General features: G+C 33.7%; 1 protein-coding gene across 1 annotated transcript in view; it reads right to left on the bottom strand.

The window, feature by feature from the left end:
- Positions 1 to 5,970: 5,970 nt before the first annotated feature.
- Positions 5,971 to 23,273, bottom strand: part of LOC108744071 (cardioacceleratory peptide receptor-like) — a 46,507-nt gene continuing 29,204 nt past the window's right edge. Inside the window, exons 2-8 of the mRNA XM_018479667.1 lie at positions 18,618 to 18,721; positions 12,005 to 12,098; positions 11,859 to 11,954; positions 10,707 to 10,889; positions 9,681 to 9,770; positions 7,629 to 7,809; positions 5,971 to 6,170 (exon numbers count right to left, since the gene is read on the bottom strand). Coding sequence (XP_018335169.1) covers positions 6,005 to 6,170; positions 7,629 to 7,809; positions 9,681 to 9,770; positions 10,707 to 10,889; positions 11,859 to 11,954; positions 12,005 to 12,098; positions 18,618 to 18,674 — 867 coding nt within the window. The 5' untranslated portion in view covers positions 18,675 to 18,721 and the 3' untranslated portion in view covers positions 5,971 to 6,004. The remainder of the gene's footprint in view (positions 6,171 to 7,628; positions 7,810 to 9,680; positions 9,771 to 10,706; positions 10,890 to 11,858; positions 11,955 to 12,004; positions 12,099 to 18,617; positions 18,722 to 23,273) is intronic.

Raw genomic sequence — 23,273 nt, 5'->3', positions numbered from 1 at the left:
TTCTTATTCCTTCGACAGTTAATTTTGGAATAGTTTGGATGCATGAATAATATATTTTTTAGTACATTGGTTTTCACTATTTTGGCTATTATATATATATGGTACAAATTATTAAAATCTGGTACAAATACCAAGAAATGGATGCATCTAACATTACTGCATGGCGTGCCTAAATCTAAGGGAACGTACCCATACTACGTGACCTGCCAGGGGAGGAGAATGGTCTTAAAAATACTACAGTTGGTCACTTTTTCTAACTATATTCAAAACTTTCTGTTTGCAAAATATGATTTAAAACCATATTTATGAATTATTACATGAAAACTGGAGGGAGGGGGTATAGGCATATACTGCGGGTGGTCGCAGAGGAGGGAGGTAAAAAATGGGTGACGTATTATGGGTACGTTCCCTAACTAAAAACAAAGAAAATATTTTTGTTGCCTCTCACATCTTCACCGCTTGAGGCTATCACACCCTGTGAAATCCCCACGCTACGCCACTGTAAGTTAAAATTTAATAGGGCATTACCTACCAAGTGCTTATGTTAAAACTTATATGCATAAACAACTCAGAGCTAATGAAGTTTTAGCATTTATTACTATTTCCATAAATTTTACTTATTGTTAGTTTTATACAGGGAATGCTCTGTTATTACACCCACGACTCAGAAGTTTCAATAAAGTAAATTTTACTTTAGGGGCTTAACGGTTAGATTTTGCTGTGTAGTACCAAGGGTAATACGCTTTTAAATCATTAGTAGTTTTATCACAAAAAGTCTCTAAAATAATAATAATGAAGGGTGATTTGCACACCATATAAAATTTATTTCGTAACTATATCTACTATACATAATTCTAAGCGGTAGCTATGGGGTTGCCACCTTTTCAGGCTTTACATAAAGTATTTCTCGACTAAAAGGTTAAAAAAAAAGTACTCAGCATAAAAACAAAGTATTTTACTTTTTGTTTTTAAAAACATATTTTTTGTTACGCCTAGCAGCCAGTAACAAATTGCTGTCGCTCTTAAATGCATTAATAGCCTCTAAACATGGCAAACAAAGATTTAAGTAAACTAAAAGTTCATTTTTAATTAGTTTTAAATGCTGAAGTGGCCGGAACGGACAGCAAAAGTGAAACTACTTTGAACAGATTTGGGAAATCAGGTTGTTCCGTAAATATGCCTTGCCATTTTTCTGTGTAATATTATTGATAAAAAAATACTCTAAATTTCGAATAATCGCTTACAAAATTATAATAAAGTACGGGTGGCAACCCTACAATAAAAAGAGTAAGGTGTCATCTGATTGAAACTTAATTCGTAGATTAATTTCACGTGTTCCAATTAAAAAAATACCTACCTGGTATTAAGAGCATGGCATTTATTTTTGAACAATAATACTAATAAATAAAACTAATTATAAATTTTTTGTAAAAAAATATTGTTAAAATATTGTTGTTTGATTTCATTGAAATGAATATACAAAAATTCAAAATCTTTATATGCTTTATTCTTGTGTAATTTTAATTTTATTGTTATAAAACTCAGACGAAATAATTAACATGATTTGAATTACACCTACACTTATAAAGTCCTCAAACGTCTGCTAGTAACTTTTTGTAAAATGAAAGAAAAAACATTGTAATTTAAATTTGTAAGTTTTCTCAGAGAAGTAATAATGACATGATTAAAATGAAAAAAAGCGACGAAAAGTTGACCTAATTCGTTATGAAGTGTCGAGTAGGACTTAGTAGTTTAATCCGTAATCTTTTACTGGGAGAATATTGTAGTCTGGACAAAAAAATATTCTTGGAAGAAACTTTCTCCATAAATTTACTCGAAAAATTGAATTTTCGGCTACAGAACTTTTGTCTAGTCTACGTAATTGATTTATATAACTACTCCAGATGACTTGCTATTAACTAGGTAGGTACAAATAAGAAACAAAAACAAATTAATTAAACTAGAATATGACGCTTTATTAATTGGGAAAGTAATTACGTTCATCCATAAACTAATACCACCTTAGAGTTTTCAAAGAGATCTTTCGATTATTTTGCTTTGCCATGTCACTTTCACTGACAATAAATTGTGTGTAAAAAATTGCATTCTTGAAATTCATGAAATTTATTTTTATTATTATAATAGGTACGTACTATTAAACATCCTACGAATTATTAAAATGGAGAAAAAGGTGTATCTATTACTTTTATGTTACAAGTTGTAATTAAACTAATAAACAATGTTTTCTATTATTCTAAGACATTCTCTTTAATTAGTTGTCACGCTGCTAACTTCATGCAGCCGAATTTTCATAAGCAGTGCGCGCGCAACTTCCGTTCCCGTCAGGGTAATTATGCATTGTTTTTCTTTTAATTTTGGCTAGCTCTCAGGCATTCTACCCGACTGTGCAACGCCATCCCAAAGAAAATGTAATTTGAAAAAGCATTAAAAGAATGTTAACTGATGATGAAATATATACTTCCAAATAAATACATGATTAAACCTAGTTGTAATATCCTGACCCACAACCCTTCACCTTGGAAATATAGGGTTGTTGGGAAAGTCATTTCGATTTTTCCCGACAGAGGATTTAATTGTATTCTTTTGCACCCAACTTCACACTTAAGCCGTATAATTTTTATATGCTTTGAGAGCTCATATAGCAAGGCTTGTGTGTGAAAAAATCCAATTAATTCTACGCAGTAGTTTTTGGTTGGTGCCCTTTTAAATATGGAGAGCGATAAGCAGCATTTTCGACATATCTTACTGTTTTACTACAGAAAGGGTAAAAATGCTGTTCAAGCCAGAAAGAAATTGACTGATGTGTATGGAGAAGGTGTGTTGACAGTACGCCAGTGCCAGAACTGGTTCGCTAAATTTCGATCCGGCAATTTTGATGTCGAAGATGCACCACGTTCGGGAAGGCCGGTTGAAGCTGATAAAGACGCGATAAAGGCATTAGTTGATGTGAACCGGCGAATAACAACACGTGAGATCGGATTGAGGTTAAATTTATCAAATTCAACAGTTTATGACCACTTGAAAGGCCTGGGATTATCCTCGAAGCTCGATGTATGGGTTCCCCATGTTCTCACAGAGAGAAATCTGTGTCGCCGCATTGACGTCTGCGATTCGCTTCTCAAACGTCACGAAAATGATCCGTTTTTGAAGCGCATCATCACTGGGGACGAAAAATGGGTTGTATACAACAACGTCAAACGCAAGAGGTCATGGAGCAAAAAAGATGAACCGGCTCAAACCATTTCCAAAGCCGATATTCACCAAAAAAAGGTGATGCTGTCTGTTTGGTGGGATTTTAAAGGAATCGTTTTTTTTGAGCTTTTACCGGATAACACAACGATTAATTCGGAAGTCTACTGTCATCAGCTGGACAAACTGAATGATGCACTTCAACAGAAAAGGTCAGAACTAATCAACAGGAAAGGTGTAGTGTTTCACCAAGACAACGCGAGACCTCACACAAGTTTGGTCACTCGCCAAAAGCTTTTACAGCTTGAATGGGATACAATGCTACACCCACCATATTCTCCAGACCTGGCACCATCGGATTATTATTTGTTCCGGTCACTCCAAAATTTTTTAGTCGGTAAAACCTTCACCTCAAATGAGGAGGTCAAAAACCTCCTCGATCAGTTTTTTGCCAGCAAAGACCAAAAATTTTATAAGCGTGGAATTGTGCTACTACCAGAAAGATGGCAAAAGGTGTTGGACCAGAACGGTCAATATATAATTTAATAAAGTATTTGTTATTTATTATACGAAAACTGTCTTTCATTTCCACAAAAAAAAAAACGAAATGACTTTCCGAACAACCCTATACTTTTTATCTATAGTGGAAGGAGTTGATTGTACCGAATATTGGATACCCACCACGACTCCAAAATAGTGCAATGAGTATTCTCATAAAACTATTGGAGGTCTCAAGCCATTCAAATTAGACGCATAATATGAACAAATAATTCTCATTATGCGATCTTAAATTTCAAGAAAAGGTATGAATTTTATATGATTGTAAATATAGGTGTCCTTCGGGAAGGACACTGGGTTGATAGACGCATTTTTTAGGAGCGTAACTCTTGTCGGGTTCCTCAATGTATCTAGTAAAAAACGATGAAGCGAATGTTGGTTTAAATTCAATTATGCCGCCTACGATGCAATGACAGATGAGGATTCGGGCCACGAAAATGATGTTAGCAATTTTCCGGCCTCTGAACCATGAGCAGAGGATGAATTATTTGGCTAAAATTCCGAAGAATGTGATTCCGAGGATGATATCCCGTTCTCAAATAATAATTGTATCAAAAAAGTATTTTGAGAACAGGAAGAAAAAAGACGCATAAGTAGGAAGAAAGTGATGCAGATTATTCACAACTTAGTCTCTGGTGGCCTATTTTTCATTTTCCTGCTATCAATCTTCCCTTATTAGTGTTTTGGAAATCAAGGAATCATTTCTGGCCTTGCTCAATGAATATCAAAATTGTTGATATTTACAAACCCCTCAAATAATTTCAAAAGAATTGTTGACAGGTAAACGAGAAGCGGGTCATTTGAAATCAAATCGTGAATTATTTATATCGCTTTCTTACTGTTTATAGATATTTTTTCTTCATATCCTCGACATATTTTTTTTAATAATCTGGTGAAATTGAATCAACGGGGTATCATTCTTTGGAATTGTCACCAAATATTTCAGCTTCTGCTTGTAGTTGGGAGGTTGACAAATTCGTAACATCATTTTCATGACTTGAATCCTCTTTTTTCAATATCTGTAGACAACACAATTACAGCCTCAATCGAACTTAAAGCAACATTATCTTGATCAAGTTCTGCAACACTGAGAAGATCGGCAGGAGTTGCACCCTTAAAACGGGACATTCATTGTCTGGGTTTAAAACTTTTTACACCAACAGGAACCTATCTATCTTTGCAGAAAATAACACGAATTTCAAATCAAAATTATTCTGGGTAAATATGGGTTAATATAACAGTGTTATCTTTTTAATCCAATTATAATTTCCATTAAAAGCACTAGCTAAAGGCTACATAGCAGATTTTTCAAGCATTTTGCATTGATAGTTTAATTTTAGATTTAATACTTAGCGATCTTAAAAGCAAAAATACTTTTTGGGTGAAAGGTTCAAATCAGAAGATCCTGACATAAAATTGACAGCATTTTATGAGACCTGCCTAAAAAATTATTTTTCCAAACATGAAGTGAAGAAAATAAGTTTTTAAGTAATGGTTTATTATTCGAAGGCTGGATCAGAACTGTCGGTTTCATATTTTCAAACATAAAATGGTAACTTTGGGTTGAGTGGTTGTGTGGGAATAAGAGGAGGGTGGAATGGGTGAGTGGTAGAAACAACAATATGTATACATATTGTACTTAATCATGGAAGATCTATACAAACAGATAACGTGTATACCTACCATAATACGTATTAAATTCAAAGAAGTATTAATACAATCTGAACAGTAGAAGTTATAATATAAATGGTAGGATGGGATATGAGAGAGCTGAGACATACATACAAACAGACGGATGAACTGATCGATCTATGAGGGTTCGTAGTTGACTAATACGGAACTTTACACTTTGGAGTGCGTGCAAGTTCCTGAACCTTATTATGCATCATGCCGTACTGGTTAAAAATTTAATTATTTAAAATTGCAATTACCTATAAGTACTTACCTCACAACAACAAAATCACATTTGGTGAAATAAAAGAAGTTTTAATGCAGAGCATTTTATAAGAAAAGATAAAAATATATACGAACCTGTTGTATCACGTGGATTAGGTGTGTAGGTACCTAAAAAGTCAACAAAAGTATAGGCCACTGAGTAAATCTGAAATAAACAGATTTATTTTCGACCGATGGCCCGATCGTATAAATCAGTCCGTAAAGTTTATAAACATATATTATTTTTAAATTAAATATATAGAGTTATTATTAAATTAAATACATATAATACATATCACATTTATAAGTGTACTTCAGTCCGTCTATTTTTGTACTGTACCAACGTATTTTTTCTCTTTTGTTGGGTGTCTGTTTTGGTTAAAAACTCCGTCAAACTGCTGCTCTGAGTGTTCGTTGGATTGGGCGATTCTTTACGAGACATCGGCCGACATCGTTGTAAAAATTTGCTAAAAAGGAGTAACCAATCAAGAAAAATTGATAAAGTGGTCCTACACACAAATATTAGATAAACAATTTTCGGTTACGGTTACTACTTTTTCTTTTTGTGGATTAAAAAGCGAAATATCAGTGGCGAAATTAATTATTTATACGTCAAAATGAACAGCCTACATTTAAATGCTATGGTAGGTAATGTTTTGGTGTTAACAGGTGCTACGTCTTTACGTACCACCTGTTGTTAAGAATGAATGCCGCAAGCAATCGATATTGACGGCATGTTTATATAGCAGACAAAACTGGCACGACAAAAGGAACTTATGGGAAATTTCCAAAAATAATCAAAATTATTTCATGATCGCGTAAATAACTGACTATAATAGCAAATGTTTTGAACCTCTGCATTGGTTTTAGCTAAAATCGGCATTTTAAGTCATTTTTTGTCGCTAAAGGCTGAAGGGATATTGCAGATATGACTTCTCTCTCGATAACCGTCAAAAATGTTAACGATTGCAAATTTTTGCGTTTTGACATTAGAATATTTCAAAATTCTAACGTACTGAGATAATTTTGAGACCTAATTGGAACTCAGCGTTGCAAACTGCTTTGGAAAAGGCATTTATGGGATCCGTATTCGTAACCCAAAGGAATGGTGAGATCTCTAGTTAGGAATAAGCCGAAATGGTCATACGGGGGTTTCTGACATGTAAACAAAACAATACGAAAGCTAATTTAACTTAATAAAAACCTAATTAATAACAAGACATTTCGTGTTCAATCCAGTAGTGATTTAATTATTTGAATTAACTTTACTAACTACAGAAAACCTCAAATTATTGAAGAATAATTGTTACTGTTGTTACTCCTACGCCGGGAATCGAACCCAAGACTCTGGTTTTACGCACCAGTACTCACCTTTTCGTAGCTTAGTAATAAAAGACTGGTGCGTAAAACCAGGGGGTCGGGATCGACTCCCGACGAGGTAGTGACAGCAACAACAATTTTTTCTCATTAATTTGATATTATCTGTAGTGGGTAAAGTTAATTCAAAAAGTTAATTCACTATTGATCTAATTAATAGTAATTATATAAACCAATAAAGGTCACTGGTTTTACGTTCGATCAGAACATTGGTACGTAAAGCCGAAGGTCTCGTGTTCGATGCTCGGCGAGGATCTGACAGCAACAACAATTTTTTCTCATTAGTTTGAGATAATCGGCAGAGTTAATATTTAATTAAATTATTGGATGTTAANTAGCAATAACAAACAAGAAAAACGAATATTTTATTTAATTTTTTAATTTTTGACAATTTTAAGTAAACTTCCACTATGCTTTTCTTAACCAATATTTACCTGTCAAAAATCCCTTTCAATTTTCACAAGAGGTCTCAACATTCCTAATAATGTAAATGAAATAGTGAGGTTAAAGTTAGAAATTATAGACATTTAAAATTAATTTGTACTTACCACAAACTTTTGAACACATTCGTTGAGAATACGCAGTAAATTATAGGGTTGGCGGCGGAGTTTAATGGCGCCAAACTTTGCATGAAAGTGGCTATTGCAATATTTTGTTGGGTTTGCGGAACGAACCCGTAAACTTGCAATAAGTCGAATATTATGAAGGGACTCCAGCAAATTATGAAAACTGAAAGACAAAAACACCAAACATACAAAAACTATTTATACCTAATTATTATTTCTAAGAAACCATTACTGATAAGTAAAACGAGTATTGACTTTATAGGCCCAGCTTTAATCTTGCTAAAAGAGAAGACTCAAGATAAGATTATGTACAGTAAAAGTTCCTTATTCACGATTTCCTTATTCGCGGGTGAAAAAATTGCATCCCAGTTCCTGTATTCGCGGCTAAAAATTTCATTATTCGCGGATGCAATCGGTAAACAGAAAAGGATTCGGTGTCATTTATTAAGGAAACTGACCGCAATACACCGCTCGTGCCTACCGTGAATTTTTCCGAAAATATGGGTTTCTATTTTAAATATTGTGATTTAATGTTGCGAGATAAATATCTGATTTTTTTTATGGTAACAAATAAAGGTTCACACTAACTCGACACGTTTTTAGTTTTCAATAATATGGTCATTAACAGCTTTTACAAGTGCTTAAATTTGATGCTTCTTGTAGGACACGTATTTTCAATAGAAATTAAGAAATTAAAAAATTGCCTTCGACAGACTTTAAAACAAAGCTTTATCTATCTTACTACAAAATTTCAAACCTCTATTCTAAACATTAAACTCATGGTATCTAGAACCGATAAGCATGTTTTTATTCTACGGCGCGTGTACTACTGAATCCCCTTAACGTATCGGCATCTTTTGACTATGTACTGTTGGTACGTGCCGAGGCAGCTTTTAAAAGATGTAACCGAGTTGATTAATTTGAAAATTCAAAACAAAAATAAATCATTAAAATTTTTTAAACTATTGCCTAAAGCTGACTTTAACGATTAATTTTAATTGCGAATTTATCAATCAAGCAAAATTAAGCACAAATTCCTTTATAACAGAACAACTTTAAAGTATTTAACGTGGAAGTTTTGTGTTTGTTCATTTTTCATTCCTTCCATTTTCTCAAGATGTTATTGTAAAAATTAAAGCTAAGTGGGAACATTTTATTACTCCAAACAACATACATGTTTCGAATTTTTTGTACACGGTTTCTTCAGAGTAGATTGTAGTTTATTGCTAGTTGTAAATATTAGTAAAAGTTTCAAGTATTTGAAATACTACTGTTAGCAATAAACACTTGCTTGCAAAAAGTTATCCATTGGTTAACCATTGAACGACTTTTTGAAAGGGATTTAATGCTTGGTTTGGGATGTTGGCGAAGGTGGTATTTAAACAAATGTCTGTTAATATAAGCCAAACGCTCCTAGCCACAAGATCATAGATGTTAATTTTGTAACATGAATCCATTCATCAACAATTCCTTCCGTCAATATTTTGTGAATCCAAAGGCATTTATTTCCTTTTCTTATCGCAAACACTCTTCCTCATTCAAAATCATTAAATTTTCTTCTGACTACATATACTTTCACATTACCTTCTCTATAGTTTACTGATAAGGAAAGGAAACGTAATGCTCAAGTGTGAACATTATCAAATTGTATCGAACGTTTACGGAATCGATATTATGAAATGAAAACAGAGTTTATAATGAAAATTGACCTTAGTAATAGCAATAAATATTTTCGTTAGTTTTATATTTTAACATTAGCGGCTAATACAAAAAATTTGGAGAAAAGAAACGTCAAATAGAAAAACAAGCAAAAATGGACATCCGCGGACCTGTTCACTAAAATTCCTCTATAACGGCTTGAGGTAGAGGGGTTTTAGTCGGTAGGTTTGAGGAAGCCTTCCAGGAATCCGACACTCTTAGGGGTTGAATTTTAAAAAATCCTTTCTGGCCTACGTTATACATATGATGAATGTCGGTGAAAATTTCAGTAATTGAATTTTGTAAAAATAAAGTATTTGTTTTAAATAAACTTACCGCTTACTATAACAACGGTAACTTTAACCGTTTTAACCTTTGCCCTAGGTATAAGTCCGCGACTTACAGTTTTCTTCCATCGACCACAATCTGCAAATAGAAGATCCCTAAAATAATATTGTTATGTCCAGCAAGTTGTGAACCCTTTTATTATGTTTCTCTTAATATATACGTATGTACCAANTATCCTAATAAAAATTCACGTTCCGGCTCAAAAGTGCCAAACCAAGCAATTTTTAACAAATCCCGATTGGACTTTACAAACAAATTTATTAATGATATCCTATGAATATTAATTTAATACTTTCTGAAGTAAAAATATCATCCCCTTCATTAAAATGTAACTCATATGATTTTTATTTTTTATCAATAAATTTGTCATAAGTATTACAAAGAGAATATAATGTATTATGTCGCTTTATTGATAATTAAGTTAAGTTTATCCTTACATCGCTTTATGTGTTTAAGTTTAATAATTAATTGCCGACTTCGCCTTCCTAAATTGACCGGAGTATAGGAATATAAATAAAAGCGAGAGATTCCAGTCTTCACGTTTTCAGTATTTTAACCTTCAGGTGTATAGGATCTTTTGTAAATTTATTAAACTTTACACTTTTATAAACACTTCAAAAATTGACTCTTGGTCAAAAATCTGTTTTTGTTGGAAATCTCAATTGTTAATATTCAGAAATGATTTGAGGCATATGGCTATTGCAGCTGTTTTTGATGAAATTAGTCCTCACTTTTTGGAGCAATGGGCAATACTGGATTCTAAAGCATCTAATACCTATTCCTAGTTTATTACTATAAACCAATGATATCACGCCGAACAAGAAACAATCTGGAGATGTCAAACTGGGTGACCAGTTGACAGTTTTATATCTTCAAATTAATAAAAGTATCACCAAAACTCGTTCACTATAAATCAATAGTTTTACTCGCTAATGTCATAAATGAAGAGCTTTTTCACAAACTTTACAATAGGAAGTTCTATCGTGTTTGAATTTCTATTTATGTTGTACTTACCCATTCGGATTTCATATTTCTTCGAAACCTGAATTATAGTCTTTGATCTTATAACGTGAACAATTATTGTGTAACACGTGGCTATTATTATTGTTGGTATGATAAAAAGGGCAGTCGATACCAAGCTCATGTACAATTTCCATTGCCAAAGGTGTGGGAAATCAATCCAACACTGCAATTTACCTGATAAAAAAAAAAAAGAAAACTGAAGTTTGAAACGAACGATTTAAAAAATATTCTTGTTCGTTGTGTGTCGTTTCCCCTATATCTCAATATAAATAGCATACAAGAAAAAATTAAGGGTGAGACTTGTATTGAATAAACACAAACTTCTTAAAAATTAAAAACTAAATGTGTAGTAGAAGTGAAACTTTAACGGACAAGTAGAAAAACGAATCGCAATAAAATTTTTACTTCAAGTTTTACGGGCAGATTGTTAATGTACTTGTACAGACCGCAAATAGAGGCAATGTTGCTCAGCCGCGTGGAGAGCAGAGGTAAGAGAATAAACAGCTGAGCACAGCACGTGTCGCTGGGACTCTAGCGGATTCATCGCTCTCCGCGCGGCTGCGCATTATATCCATCTAATACAGCCGTTGCCCTCTTCCTGTCCCCGTTAGCCTTTATTTCCCTCTGGCGCTGCCGCCTCTCACCCCGCGATATACCGTCTACCCCATCCACGCGGCCATAACGATTTTTCGTGACAGAAAAAATCGTAATATCCTCCGCCTATAGGTATACAGAGCATTCACTTAAAAAATAAAGACCTTACTTGACGACGGCTGTATTTCGGCTAAAGTTGAGTCAAACCGTATTAAGACTGTTACACACTTGTCCGTTCCGTTCCATCAAAACACGAATGGGATAAATATAATACACGACACGGATCATAGGGAATGTACACGATCCTGCGCGGCAAAAAACGGTACGTGTCGTGACGGATAGTCAAATCAACGCATCGCGGGCCGTCAGTTTTCGACGTTTCGTCTGCATCAACAACGTCAAGTTCCTGAATATGCTTCTTGTGATAAAAGACGAAACGTTGAACACTTTTAACGCCTCTATGATCATTCATTGGGATTTCATCAATTAGACGAGGTTAGAATCTGGAAATCTAGTTTCTTCATAATACATTAGTGTTCGTGAAATTACCTTGTATGTATTTTTCTTCATAAAAGAAGAGCATGGGGACAGAAAATATCGCACTAAATGTCCACGCAGATATGATCAGCCATCTGGCCTTCTGCCCTAAAATGATTTTTTATGTTATCACCATTAAAGTTCAACAATAAACTTACAACTTCCTGAGAATTTCATGGGATGCTTGATTGCATCGTATCTATCTAAGCTCAAGGCAACCAGGACGTATGTGGATGAATATGTGATAACTGCCTGAAAGAAAATTACAGTAGGTAAAATGTGTGAACCATTTATATCCTTAAAATAATTCGAGGACGAATAAAAAAAAAATGATCTGTTGAAAAACTGTACTAATGTCTTTTCACCAACGAAATACGAGGGTTGTGGGTCATCTACTCCGTCTACCATATCTACCTAATTTATACAAAGTGATTACTGGAGTAGAATTAATAAACTAATCTAGATATTCTACCAAATATTTACTAACAATTGTTAGCAGGGGTGAATAAAGTTAATAAGTAGTCAAGAATGAAGTTAAGAGAGTAGGATAGTATCTAGCAAACCCAGTAAAAATGCAAGAATCTTTAAGCAATCACAAAACAGTTGTCAGTTATGATTGCCCAAGGCTTTTTATTTGGTGACTTCATAAAAACTTGTCGAAGCTATTTACTGTACGAAAACCTAATCGTTATTGTGTTTAGCGTTGTACTATTGTTTTTATAATAACTTCAAGCTTTTTATTTTCATTTTCAGAAGCATCAAACGTTTCTCCGATTTCCGTTGAGAAATTTTCCAAAACAATATCTTTTCAACCATTTTTTTGCGAAGTTTTAGTCTTGTGCATCAGCAGAAGTTTTTTTATACAAATTGTAAAGTATGTTCCAATACGAACTATTATTGCCAACAAATTTACCTTTATTTATTCTTAACATAAACACTATACCCAACAACATACATATTCTGGCTGAAAGGTCAAAAATAAGGACCTAAAACGCAAACTCTTTCAGCCTGAGATTTTTGCTGAATTTAGCAATGTTCTTTGAATTGAATTCTTATTCCAAACAAGCATCCGGAGACATATCCTAATAAAAATTCACGTTCCGGCTCAAAAGTGCCAAACCAAGCAATTTTTAACAAATCCCGATTGGACTTTACAAACAAATTTATTAATGATATCCTATGAATATTAATTTAATACTTTCTGAAGTAAAAATATCATCCCCTTCATTAAAATGTAATGAAATTTGGAATTTATGGAAAAAATATAATGCCTATTTGACAGGTATTTGAGTTCATTGACAGAAAAAAAAATCTTTTTTCGAGGGTTTACGTCAACCCAATCGCATATTGGGTATGAATACTAATAAAAAAAAACAATTAGACGTTAAACTATAGAAAAATTTTTCATGCGCCATGTTTTTCAGACTCCTCCTACTTGACGGGTGCAAATAACAATAAAAAATTCCTAGTATCTCGGGTTTTATTACAGAGTGTCTACCACTATTACATTATAGACCGATTAGCCCGATTTTTACGTTAGAATTAAATATTAATTTGAAATTCTCAATTTTTTTCCATTATAAGTTACCTCAATTTAATGGTCTTAGTGATCAAAACATTCTTGCGTAACGACAAAGATCTTGGGTTCGGTTCCCAGCGAGGGTGTGTCAACAGCAAAAAAAATTTCTCAATACTTTGAGGTAACTTATAGTGAAAGAAAAAATTGAGAATGAATTTTAAAATTAATATTTAATATTAACCACTAGTAATTCACAATAAGTCAGAATTAAATTGTTCTGTTAATAAGAATAATTAAATGTTTAGTCGTTTTAAAATAAGTTACGTTTTAATTGATGCCACATATTTCTGAGGGTGTAGAATTGCCTCCTCAAATATCCAAATAATACTTTCTTTACAAAATATTCACGACGTAGTGTTTGTTTGGATGTTATCAAAGTTTGTGACAGTACTGTAGAGTCTAGACTGAACATTTTTGCGTCGAAATTCTTGGTACCTGCCTACTTTATTCTTCACTAAGCAGAAACGTATACACATTAACGTTAATATGTGTAAAGAACTGTTACATTTTCCGAGAAAGTTTAATAATAGGATGTGATTTGTAGTATCTATAATTGGACTAAACAATTACAGTCACTTTATATGTCTGCAGAAGGTATTGATAAGAGTTAGAACAGAAAACATTAGGCTTGTAAGTCTTTCAAAAATATATTTCTAGCTGCATAAACATATATAAAAGCTTGTGCTATAGAAAATTTTCATAACATACATATTATCATCATCACATGGTCGTTAGTAATTGCACACGTACTTTCACTGTTTCCTATCCTAAACTAATCTTTGCATTTCCCTAAAACTCGAACATTCTACATCCTTAACTATTTGTGAGCAGTATATGTCTGTAAGTAGATTTTCATGCCTGAGAATGTCTTATTGACATCCAAAAATGCCCTCTGCTCTCCTACTTTTTCTAATACCTCCTCATTTCTATTTTTTCTAATACCTTCTCATTTCAAATCTTCTCTATCCACCTCATCATTCGCCTGCAACACCACACTTCGAACGCTCCTAATCTTTTCCTTTCCTGCTTTTTCTGCTTCTAATATGTCTCCAATTAGCCCTTCCTACCTGAGAAGGTGTTCCATCAACCTATATCGCGTATTTCTTAGTTACTTTCATACAGTCATCTGTTCTCCTAGTCTTTCTAATACCTCTTCATTTCTAACCTTCTCTACCCATGGTATCCTCGTTATTCGTCTGTAACACCACATTTAGAACCTAACCTTTCTTTTCCTAACCTTTTCTTTTCCGCCGTGCCCACCGTCCATGTTTCGCACCCGTACAGCGCCACGCTCAAAATATACACCGTTAGCAATCTTTTTCGAATTTCTAAATTAACTATTCGCTAGCTTAGAAGTGATTTCTTTTTGTTAAACGCGACTTCACCCTGCGCTATTTTCTGTTTTATATCTCTAATGCTCCTTCCATCCTGAGTTATCTGACTTCCTAAAAATTGCTTCTAATTTTACGTCTCGTATTTTTATCACTCTGTTCTCCCTTTTTTTCCCTTGCATCCCTTAACGGAACGTTTATTATGTACTGTATACAGCTAGTTATGACACCCCCTCGCAGGGTGTCCCCACGAATGTAGACCACATGTAGTTTCTTCCCATGTCTAGGAATAAAGCGAGATTCGGCCAGTTGCTGTGGTGAACAAGATCAACTTGAGTGGAAAGTGAATGTACAAATTTAGCTATTTGTTCACTTAAAAAACGAAAAAACGTTTCATTTTTTCGTAGCTGAGGTTTGAAGCATTTTTCACTTTTAATTTTTGCAAATCCTGGTTACGACGCTGAAGGGCAGATGACACTAAATCAACAAAACTAATATCGAAACCTGATAACCCAGAAGACTTACTAATTATTTTTATTAAACAATCGAGTGTTGCTAATAATGTTAGTCCTGTTAATTGTTAGAACGCAAACAAGCGCTTTAATCTATTAGACATAAATAGATACTTAATTGCTTATTATTTGAATAAAATTATGTAATAAGATATTAATGGTTCTATTTTAGGGAGGGTGTAAACCTAATGGTATATTATACAACAAAAGTGCGCGTCGCAAGTGATTTTCGCACGAGTATGAATATTGTCGTCTGAGCGAAGCAAGAATGAAAATCACACGAGTGTGATAAAATGCTTCGAGTACTTGTTGCGTAATATATAATTTTGTTTTACGCGCTTCATAAATTTTCTGAATCCCTCTTACAACAATAAACATGTTTTTAGGAAAAAGGAACCCTTATAAGACCAGTCATTGTGTGTCCTTCAGTCTGTCTGTCTGTCTGGACACACGTCAAAAGCTGTATGGTATATTCCTTTGGCCTAGAACCAAGAGATTTTGCACAGATAACCAGGGTTGCCACACGTACTTTATTATAAAGTATTATACTCTATTTCGACTGTGCGTACGTTATACTTTACGAGACACATAAAGTACGCAAAAATACTTTATTTAAGGGTTTAAGTAAACATCGTAATTTTGTAAGCAATTATTCTAAATTCAGAGTATTTTTACATCAACAGAAAAATGGAAAGCCATATTTACGGAACAACCTGATTTCCCATATCTGTTCAAAGTAGTTTCACTTTTGCTATCCGTTCCGGCCACTTCAACATTTACAGAAAGAGTATTCTCTGTTATGAACGCAAAGCGGCGGGACGACAGGAATAAAGCTTCATTAAAACTAATTTAAAATGAACTTTGAGTTTACTTAAATCTTTGTTTGCCATGTTTAGAGGCTATAAATGTAGTTAAGAGCAACAGCAATTTGTTACTGGCTGCTAGGTGTAACAAAAAATATGTTTTTAAAAACAAAAAATAAATACTTTATTTTTATGCTGAGTACTTTTTTTTTTAAACCATTTAGTTGAGAAATACTTTATGTAAAACCTGAAGAGGTGGCAACCCTACAAGTAATGGAAAAAATTCGGAAACGTAAACTTTAAAATTTGCGGTTAGGTACATCGCAAAAAATAATTTTCTAATTGTAATTATACGTTTTAATGACTGATTTCGGGGGAAACTTAAAATATACTCTGAAATAGTAGGTAAAATTTGAAAACTCAATTTCCGCAAAGGACGAACTGTATATTTATATATTTGATGGGAACATGTGACAAGTGAAGAAGAGACGGTACAACTTGGTTCGATAACGAATATATTACGAATAGATTGTCTAATGATTTTGTATTTAATATATGAAAGAACGATGCTACGAAATTGTACTGTACTGTATTGTGTTTTATTTACACGTATTTTCTTACTACAATTGCAAAGGGAAGAACGCGGAGGGCGGAAGCACGGAAGGAATATTAGGGGTAGACCAGTTCAGCTTTAAGAGGAATAGGAGAAAGCCTGAGAACATTTTAGCTTTTTACTGGTACGGAAAACGATAGCAAATAGCTAACATAAAGAATACTGTAGGAAAAGGAACTCAGGGTCAAAAAAGCGGTAGGCAAAAAGCAAAATGATATCACTTCGTACTTGCTAATGGTTGCTAGATGTGTATGTTTGGAGCAGAACTCTATAAGGATGAGGAATTTGGACGGTGGACAGGGTGGAACAGAAAAGAAGTTAGAAGTATTTCAAATGTGATGGCGGATAATAATACTGCCGAGGCTAAGTATTATATAAACCTCGAGGTATTGGAAAAGGAAAGAGAATAAATGACGCTATGGAAAATACTACAAACGGCACAGTAAACGCCATCTGTAGCACGATGCTACATTTTAGGATTACGTATTTTTCGATCCGCGCCTGGCAGTTTCGACAGAATACAGACCACTTCGAATTATTTTATTCGATTAAGCTAACGTGCCTATCAGGTTGAGGTTGGCTACGCCAGGATTCGTTTTCAGCAAGTAGATATCCACACAAGTGGACCTTGTTGAAAAATACATAAATGTAGCATCGTGCTACAGATGGCGTTTACTGTGCCGTTTGTAGTATTTTCTGAAACGCACTGTTAAGATAGCAGGTAAAAGTTGGTCTGTGTTCTGTCGCAGCTGCCTGCGACGCGCTGATGAGATCCCGAAAGATCGAAATCGCGATCCGCGTCTGGCAGTTTCGACAGAATACAGACCACTTTGAATTATTTTAGACGCTATGGAAGTCAGTTAAGGAAAAAGGGATAGGACGGTTGGGCATCGAGAAATAAAAAGCAAGTTAGTAGCATATTGGAAGCAGGAACAGGAGGGAAAAGAGGCAAAGAAAGATTAAGTAGATAGGACCATTGTTGGTAAATAATTAGGTATGTGGAATTAGTGATTAACAAAATTGATCTTGGTATTGGCCCAGCGACAATGTAAGAGCAAGTCTAAATACGCAAGACTAAACGAAAACTTATTACTTCCGGTGGATTTATAAGTTAATCTATTTGAATCAACTTTAATCTATTCTTTTCTTTTAGTATTTTTGAAACTTTAAGTCTGCTTTACTAGGTTTTAACATTAAATATAAAAAAGGGACTTTACCAACGTTTAAGAAAAGAGATCTACAAGGATGTAGAGAGTACGCAATGATAGTTAATATAAATGTGAAAATTCGATTTTCTATCCACTACGAACTACCTCAGGTTAATGCTCAGAGCAGTGATGTGTAAAGCCAACGGTCCCGGGTTCGATTCCCGGCGGAGGTGTGACAACAGCAACAAATATTTTTCCCTGTGGTAGTTTGTATTGGATAGAAAATAGAAGATGAATTTTCACATTACTATTTCATATTAACCACTATTAGTAATTAAAAATGTCGTAATGATATTTACTAGAAATAAACATTTTTGTATTTAATGCAGTGAAATAAACGCTTGTTGTAATGAAAACAGTTATTAAACTATTTCTTTAAAGGTCGTAGCTATTCGCAATAAGCTTTTATGTAACAAAAATGCTTACCTCATTTAAAAATAAAATATCGTTTTTAACTTTTATTGACATTTATTTTATTTATCTATTGTATCTGATTTCCATGTTTAAAGTAAATTGTCATAGAATTTACATTTCTCATTCTCCCTAAAAAGCCCATGCTTTATTAAAAGAATTCTTTATAGTAGAAAATAAGTCACTAGCAAAAATATCATATCTGTGTAGCTGTCATACATAATAGATTCGGTTACGATTGAACGAACTTTATACGTATATCAAAGAGTAGAGAAATGAGTGTATTGAAGATGAATATTTTATAAAGAAGTTACCTGAAAATATCGAATAGCCTTACAAGCAACGTTTCCAGCATACCAAACAATCGTCATCTTCCATATTATGTCTGTCAATATATTGACCAGCCCGACCAATAAATCTGAAAGAAAAATTAAATATAAAACAAGAGCCACAACAAACAAGAATTTTATTAACTCTACACTTGTAGCAGTGGCGGATCTTGGACTTAAAAAAATAGGGCAAAGTATAAAATTCATAAATAATGCGATATTTTTAATTTTTATAAGAAATACATAATGGAATACGGGGCGGGGTGGGGGGACGTGAATCGGGAAATTGATGCAAAATTTACTGTCTGCAACATCCTATTTGATCCGCTCCTGTACTCATTATAAAAAGTAATTTTCACGTCCAAATTTAAAAATAAAATATTTTAGCTCTACGTTTATTCATATTGTCAATAGTCGGCCATTTTTATTGCTCCACTATGACGTAGTGTCGGCCATCATTATTTTCTAATTGTTGCTGTTGTCGGCCATCATTCTATTTCAATTGTTGTCGCATTGTCACTGACGTCGGCCATTATGGTTTTTTAATAGATGTATAGTAATTATTTGTTTGTTTGTTGTTTGTAAATAGGTATACAACACATCGTACATTTCAGCATAAGAAATGGCTGATACTAACTTTCACTAACATAATACCACTTTGCACTGTGCTGACAGCATTTCATGTAAATCACAAGAAGTAATCTTCCAATAGACCGCAACAAAATGGAAACCACTGAAACTTATATGATATATATATTAATTATAATTGTTTGCTACTTTTGCGTAAGCTAGTTTTTTAAGGTTTTTGTCTAAAATCTTTTCACAACAAGCAACTTGGTATATCATAAATATGAAGATTGGAAAAACTTCGAGGGTTGTTGTAAAACAAACAGAATAGCTCACAACAGTTCACTTCAGTCCCTGAAGAAGGTAACCTTGTTACCAAAAGTGTCGTGTTTTTTGGCGTTGGGGTTTGAGCTATTCTGTTTGTTGGATTATCACGTGAACGAACTTCGTAGATAAGATTTCGAGACGTTGTTGCATTAGTGAATTAATTTTTTCAATTAACTATACTCACTACATATAACCCTGAATTAATGGGTAATCTAATACTCTAAACTAAATACTGTTGCATAGAACCAGGGGTTCGATTTCAGATGGAGGAGTGACAACAGCATCAAGTTTTCCTAATTAATTTGAGATTATTTCTTGTGGGTAAAGTCAATTCAAAAAATTAATTCACTACTGCATTGAATTTAACTCTACAAAAAATCAAAAAGTGCCTCATTACTAATAATAATTGTACATTGATTCGACGATTGTATAACCTGTACCCTTAGGGTACTGGTGAGTAAAACTAGGGGGCCGGGTTCAGTTCTCGGCGAGGGAATGAGAGCAGCATCAATTTTTCGTCATTAATTTAAAGTTATTTGTAGTCGATAAAGTCAATTCGAACAATTAATTCGCTAATGCATTGAATTTAACCTTACAGAAATTTAAAAAGTGTCTCAGATCCTTTGGATTAAATCTAAGACTATGCTAGGTGCAGTTATTCTCTACTTCTAATGAACGGTTTATTGCAATAGTTTAAAAGACTTATTTAAAGAAGAGTGAACTTTTGTTTCAAATACAAGACAACAAGGTGATTGTAGAGCAATAGAGACATTTCGTAGGTTTTTCTTTCATATTTGACATAAAATCCTCTTTTTGAATAAGCCATAATACTACCAGTTTAAACGTTTTAATTGATGGGCTGATGACAAAACAGGCAGGGTCAAATCCTTTTAAAATCAGAATTAAAACCATAAAAACCGTGTAACAAGTTTATACGCAGTCCTTTACGGATCTGAGATGTAAGTGACATGGAGATTTTAAACTTAATGTCAGAAATGAGGGACCCGTTTAAATGTAAATCAGCTGCAGGCCGAACAATATTATGCGTTATTTGTGATTCAAAACATGAACTAAAAGAAAATATTCAGCACGGGATCCTTTTCGCTGGTCTTTCAGTGAATATTAAACCTGTTAAACTTTTATGGTACCTACGTATTTAATTTACCTTGGATGGAAATGGTTAGAAATGAGGAAGTATTAGAAAGAGTAGGAGAATGGAGGGCATTATGAATGATGGAAGTCATTGGTAAGAAAAACGAAATGTGTGCAGGTTTTCAAATTGGACATAATAATTTGCCCGTAAAACTTAAAGTAAAAATTTTATTGCGATACGTTTTTCCATTTGTCCGTTGCCATTTGTTTTTCCACTTGTCCGTTGAAGTTTCACTTCTACTATGTGTCCCAGTACACATTTCGTTTTCACAAGTTTACTGCAAATTATGATTTGGTTTTTACACAGACCGCAAATAAAGGCAATGATCCCCAGCCACGTGGAGAGCAGAGGCAAGAAAACAACAGCTGAGCACGGCACACGTCGCTGGGACTCTAACGGACTCACCGCTCTCCGCGCATTATATCCATGTAATACAGCCGTTGTCCTCTCTCCCCCGTCGCCGGTCTTTCTCGAATTATTATTAATGTAATTAATTATTAATGCCCATATACGATTTTTAACAGACCTGTCCCTCCTTGATTTTCGGAACCAGAAAATCCACGTCCCAGGAAAGAAACCGTTTTTACTGGCTATTATGAAAGCATTTTAACATCCTCCTCATGGAAGTTGCTACCGAACCGACGGCAAAGGTAAAAACCACACAGTATGAAGACTAATCTTTTACCATTTTTAGTAAGTATAAATTTTCACGATAAACTTAACGACAGTTTCCGATATTACGAAAGATTACCTTTTCAATTTCATTTTTTATAAGGATTCTCTTTTATACGCTATTCATGTATCTCTGAAGTGCGATAAGTCGTTACCTAAAGTAGTAAACGTGATTCGCAAAACTGATGATGGGTCTATATGGATGTAAGTAATCGTGCATATTATGACGATGTCGTTTTTGTTTGTTTATTTTGTTAGAAAGTTTAATTTTATGCAAAAATATAGGTTTTGTTGTAAAAACTTCTTCGAATATGTAGATGATGGTATCTTTCGATCTAAAAGTTTGAATAAAGATGAAAAATTTGTTCTCTGGGTTTTTACTTTCTGAACTTGATAGATTAGAAATGAAGAGGTATTAAGGTATTAGAAAGAATAGGAGAACAGAGGACTCTATGGAAGTCAATAAGAAATAGGTGAGATAGATTGATAGGACACCTTCTCGGGCATGAAGGTGTAGTGAAAGACATATTAGAGGCAGAAACGGGAGTTAGGAGGGATAGAGGTAGACCTAAATTAGATTAATGTTCGCAAATAGTTAAGAATGTGGGATGTTCTAGTTTTAGGGAAATGCGAAGATTAGCTCACGGTAGGAATGAGTAGTGGTGCGTGTCCAACCAGTCTTAGGACTGACGACCTTAAGATGATGATGTTCTTCGGCGGCAGGGTAGATATTATACTATTGAAGAGCTGCAATATTCTTTTAGTAACATGCAATCAAACTCGTTTACCAGTTTCTTCACTTTCTTGTTCAAGATTTTAAAAATTATTTGCACGTTGGCAATTTGTAAAACGTGAAGATATAAACCACCAAAACCCAAGAATCATCAATTTCATGAAAGAACTGATTAATGTTTTGACGGTTTTTGTGAACCTAGTTTGGCTAGATCTCGTTAACAGTCCTGTAACAGGAGATACTTGTTTAGTGTATCTTTTTATGTAGTTGTTGATTTTACTATCGACTGAAGAGGATAAAATCAAATGGTCTTAATAGCCTGAGGTAAAGGGGTTTAAGTTGGTAGGTCCTCCCAGGAGGAAATCTCTGGGGAAATATAAAAAAAAAATATAAAATAAACAGACATTAATCTGGTGGAACTGATTTTTATTGGTTGCCTTCTTGTCGACGTAACGTTGGTACGATAAAGAACTTCTTTCCAAAAATCGAATGACGTTTTATGCACGGAGAAAATGAAAAACTAAAATTTACCTAAATATTAAAGCGATATTTACAATTTGTCCCACTAGCTTGTTGCTTCGTAAGCGAAAATAATAAAAATTACAATTAGTAAAATAAAATCCCAGCAAAAATAAATTTACTAGGTATTTTAGTTGATATTACAAATTTAATTGTAATAATTAAGAAACTTGAAATAAAAAATATTAATTTTCTATTTAATCAATTTGTGTTACGTATCTATTAACTCAAGAATAAACACGAATTATACAAATAAATTATTAAGATTTGAACACATTCACAATAAAAGATAGAGCTCAGTTTCAGTTCATTTTTTCGCCGCGGCACTTCTTTGATGGCGCGGGCTAGTGATTTTCTGGGAATCCCCACTTTCTATTTTTAAAAGACGTTCATGCGCTACGCTAGAATGAAATGAGTATTTGCTAGAAATATTTTTTTCTCAATATGATACCTACGCTCTTAACATTAAAATTTATTTAGATAATTAACCAAAAATGCACCCAATAATTATAATAGTATCGGTAAGTATACATATCTAGATGTTTTACTTCCTGACTTATATAAATGAAACTACTACATGATGTGGCCCCATCCGTTAAATTTACCACAAGGGCCTCATATGATATAGTTACGTCAGTGTTAGCGATAATCCATTATAACGGAAATTAAA

The sequence above is a fragment of the Agrilus planipennis genome, unplaced genomic scaffold, assembly GCF_000699045.2.
Source record: "Agrilus planipennis isolate EAB-ADULT unplaced genomic scaffold, Apla_2.0 scaffold18, whole genome shotgun sequence".
Taxonomy (NCBI): Eukaryota; Metazoa; Arthropoda; class Insecta; order Coleoptera; family Buprestidae; genus Agrilus; species Agrilus planipennis.
The sequence above is the reverse complement of the archived record's forward strand: the minus strand, read 5'-3'. Positions and strand labels throughout refer to the sequence as shown.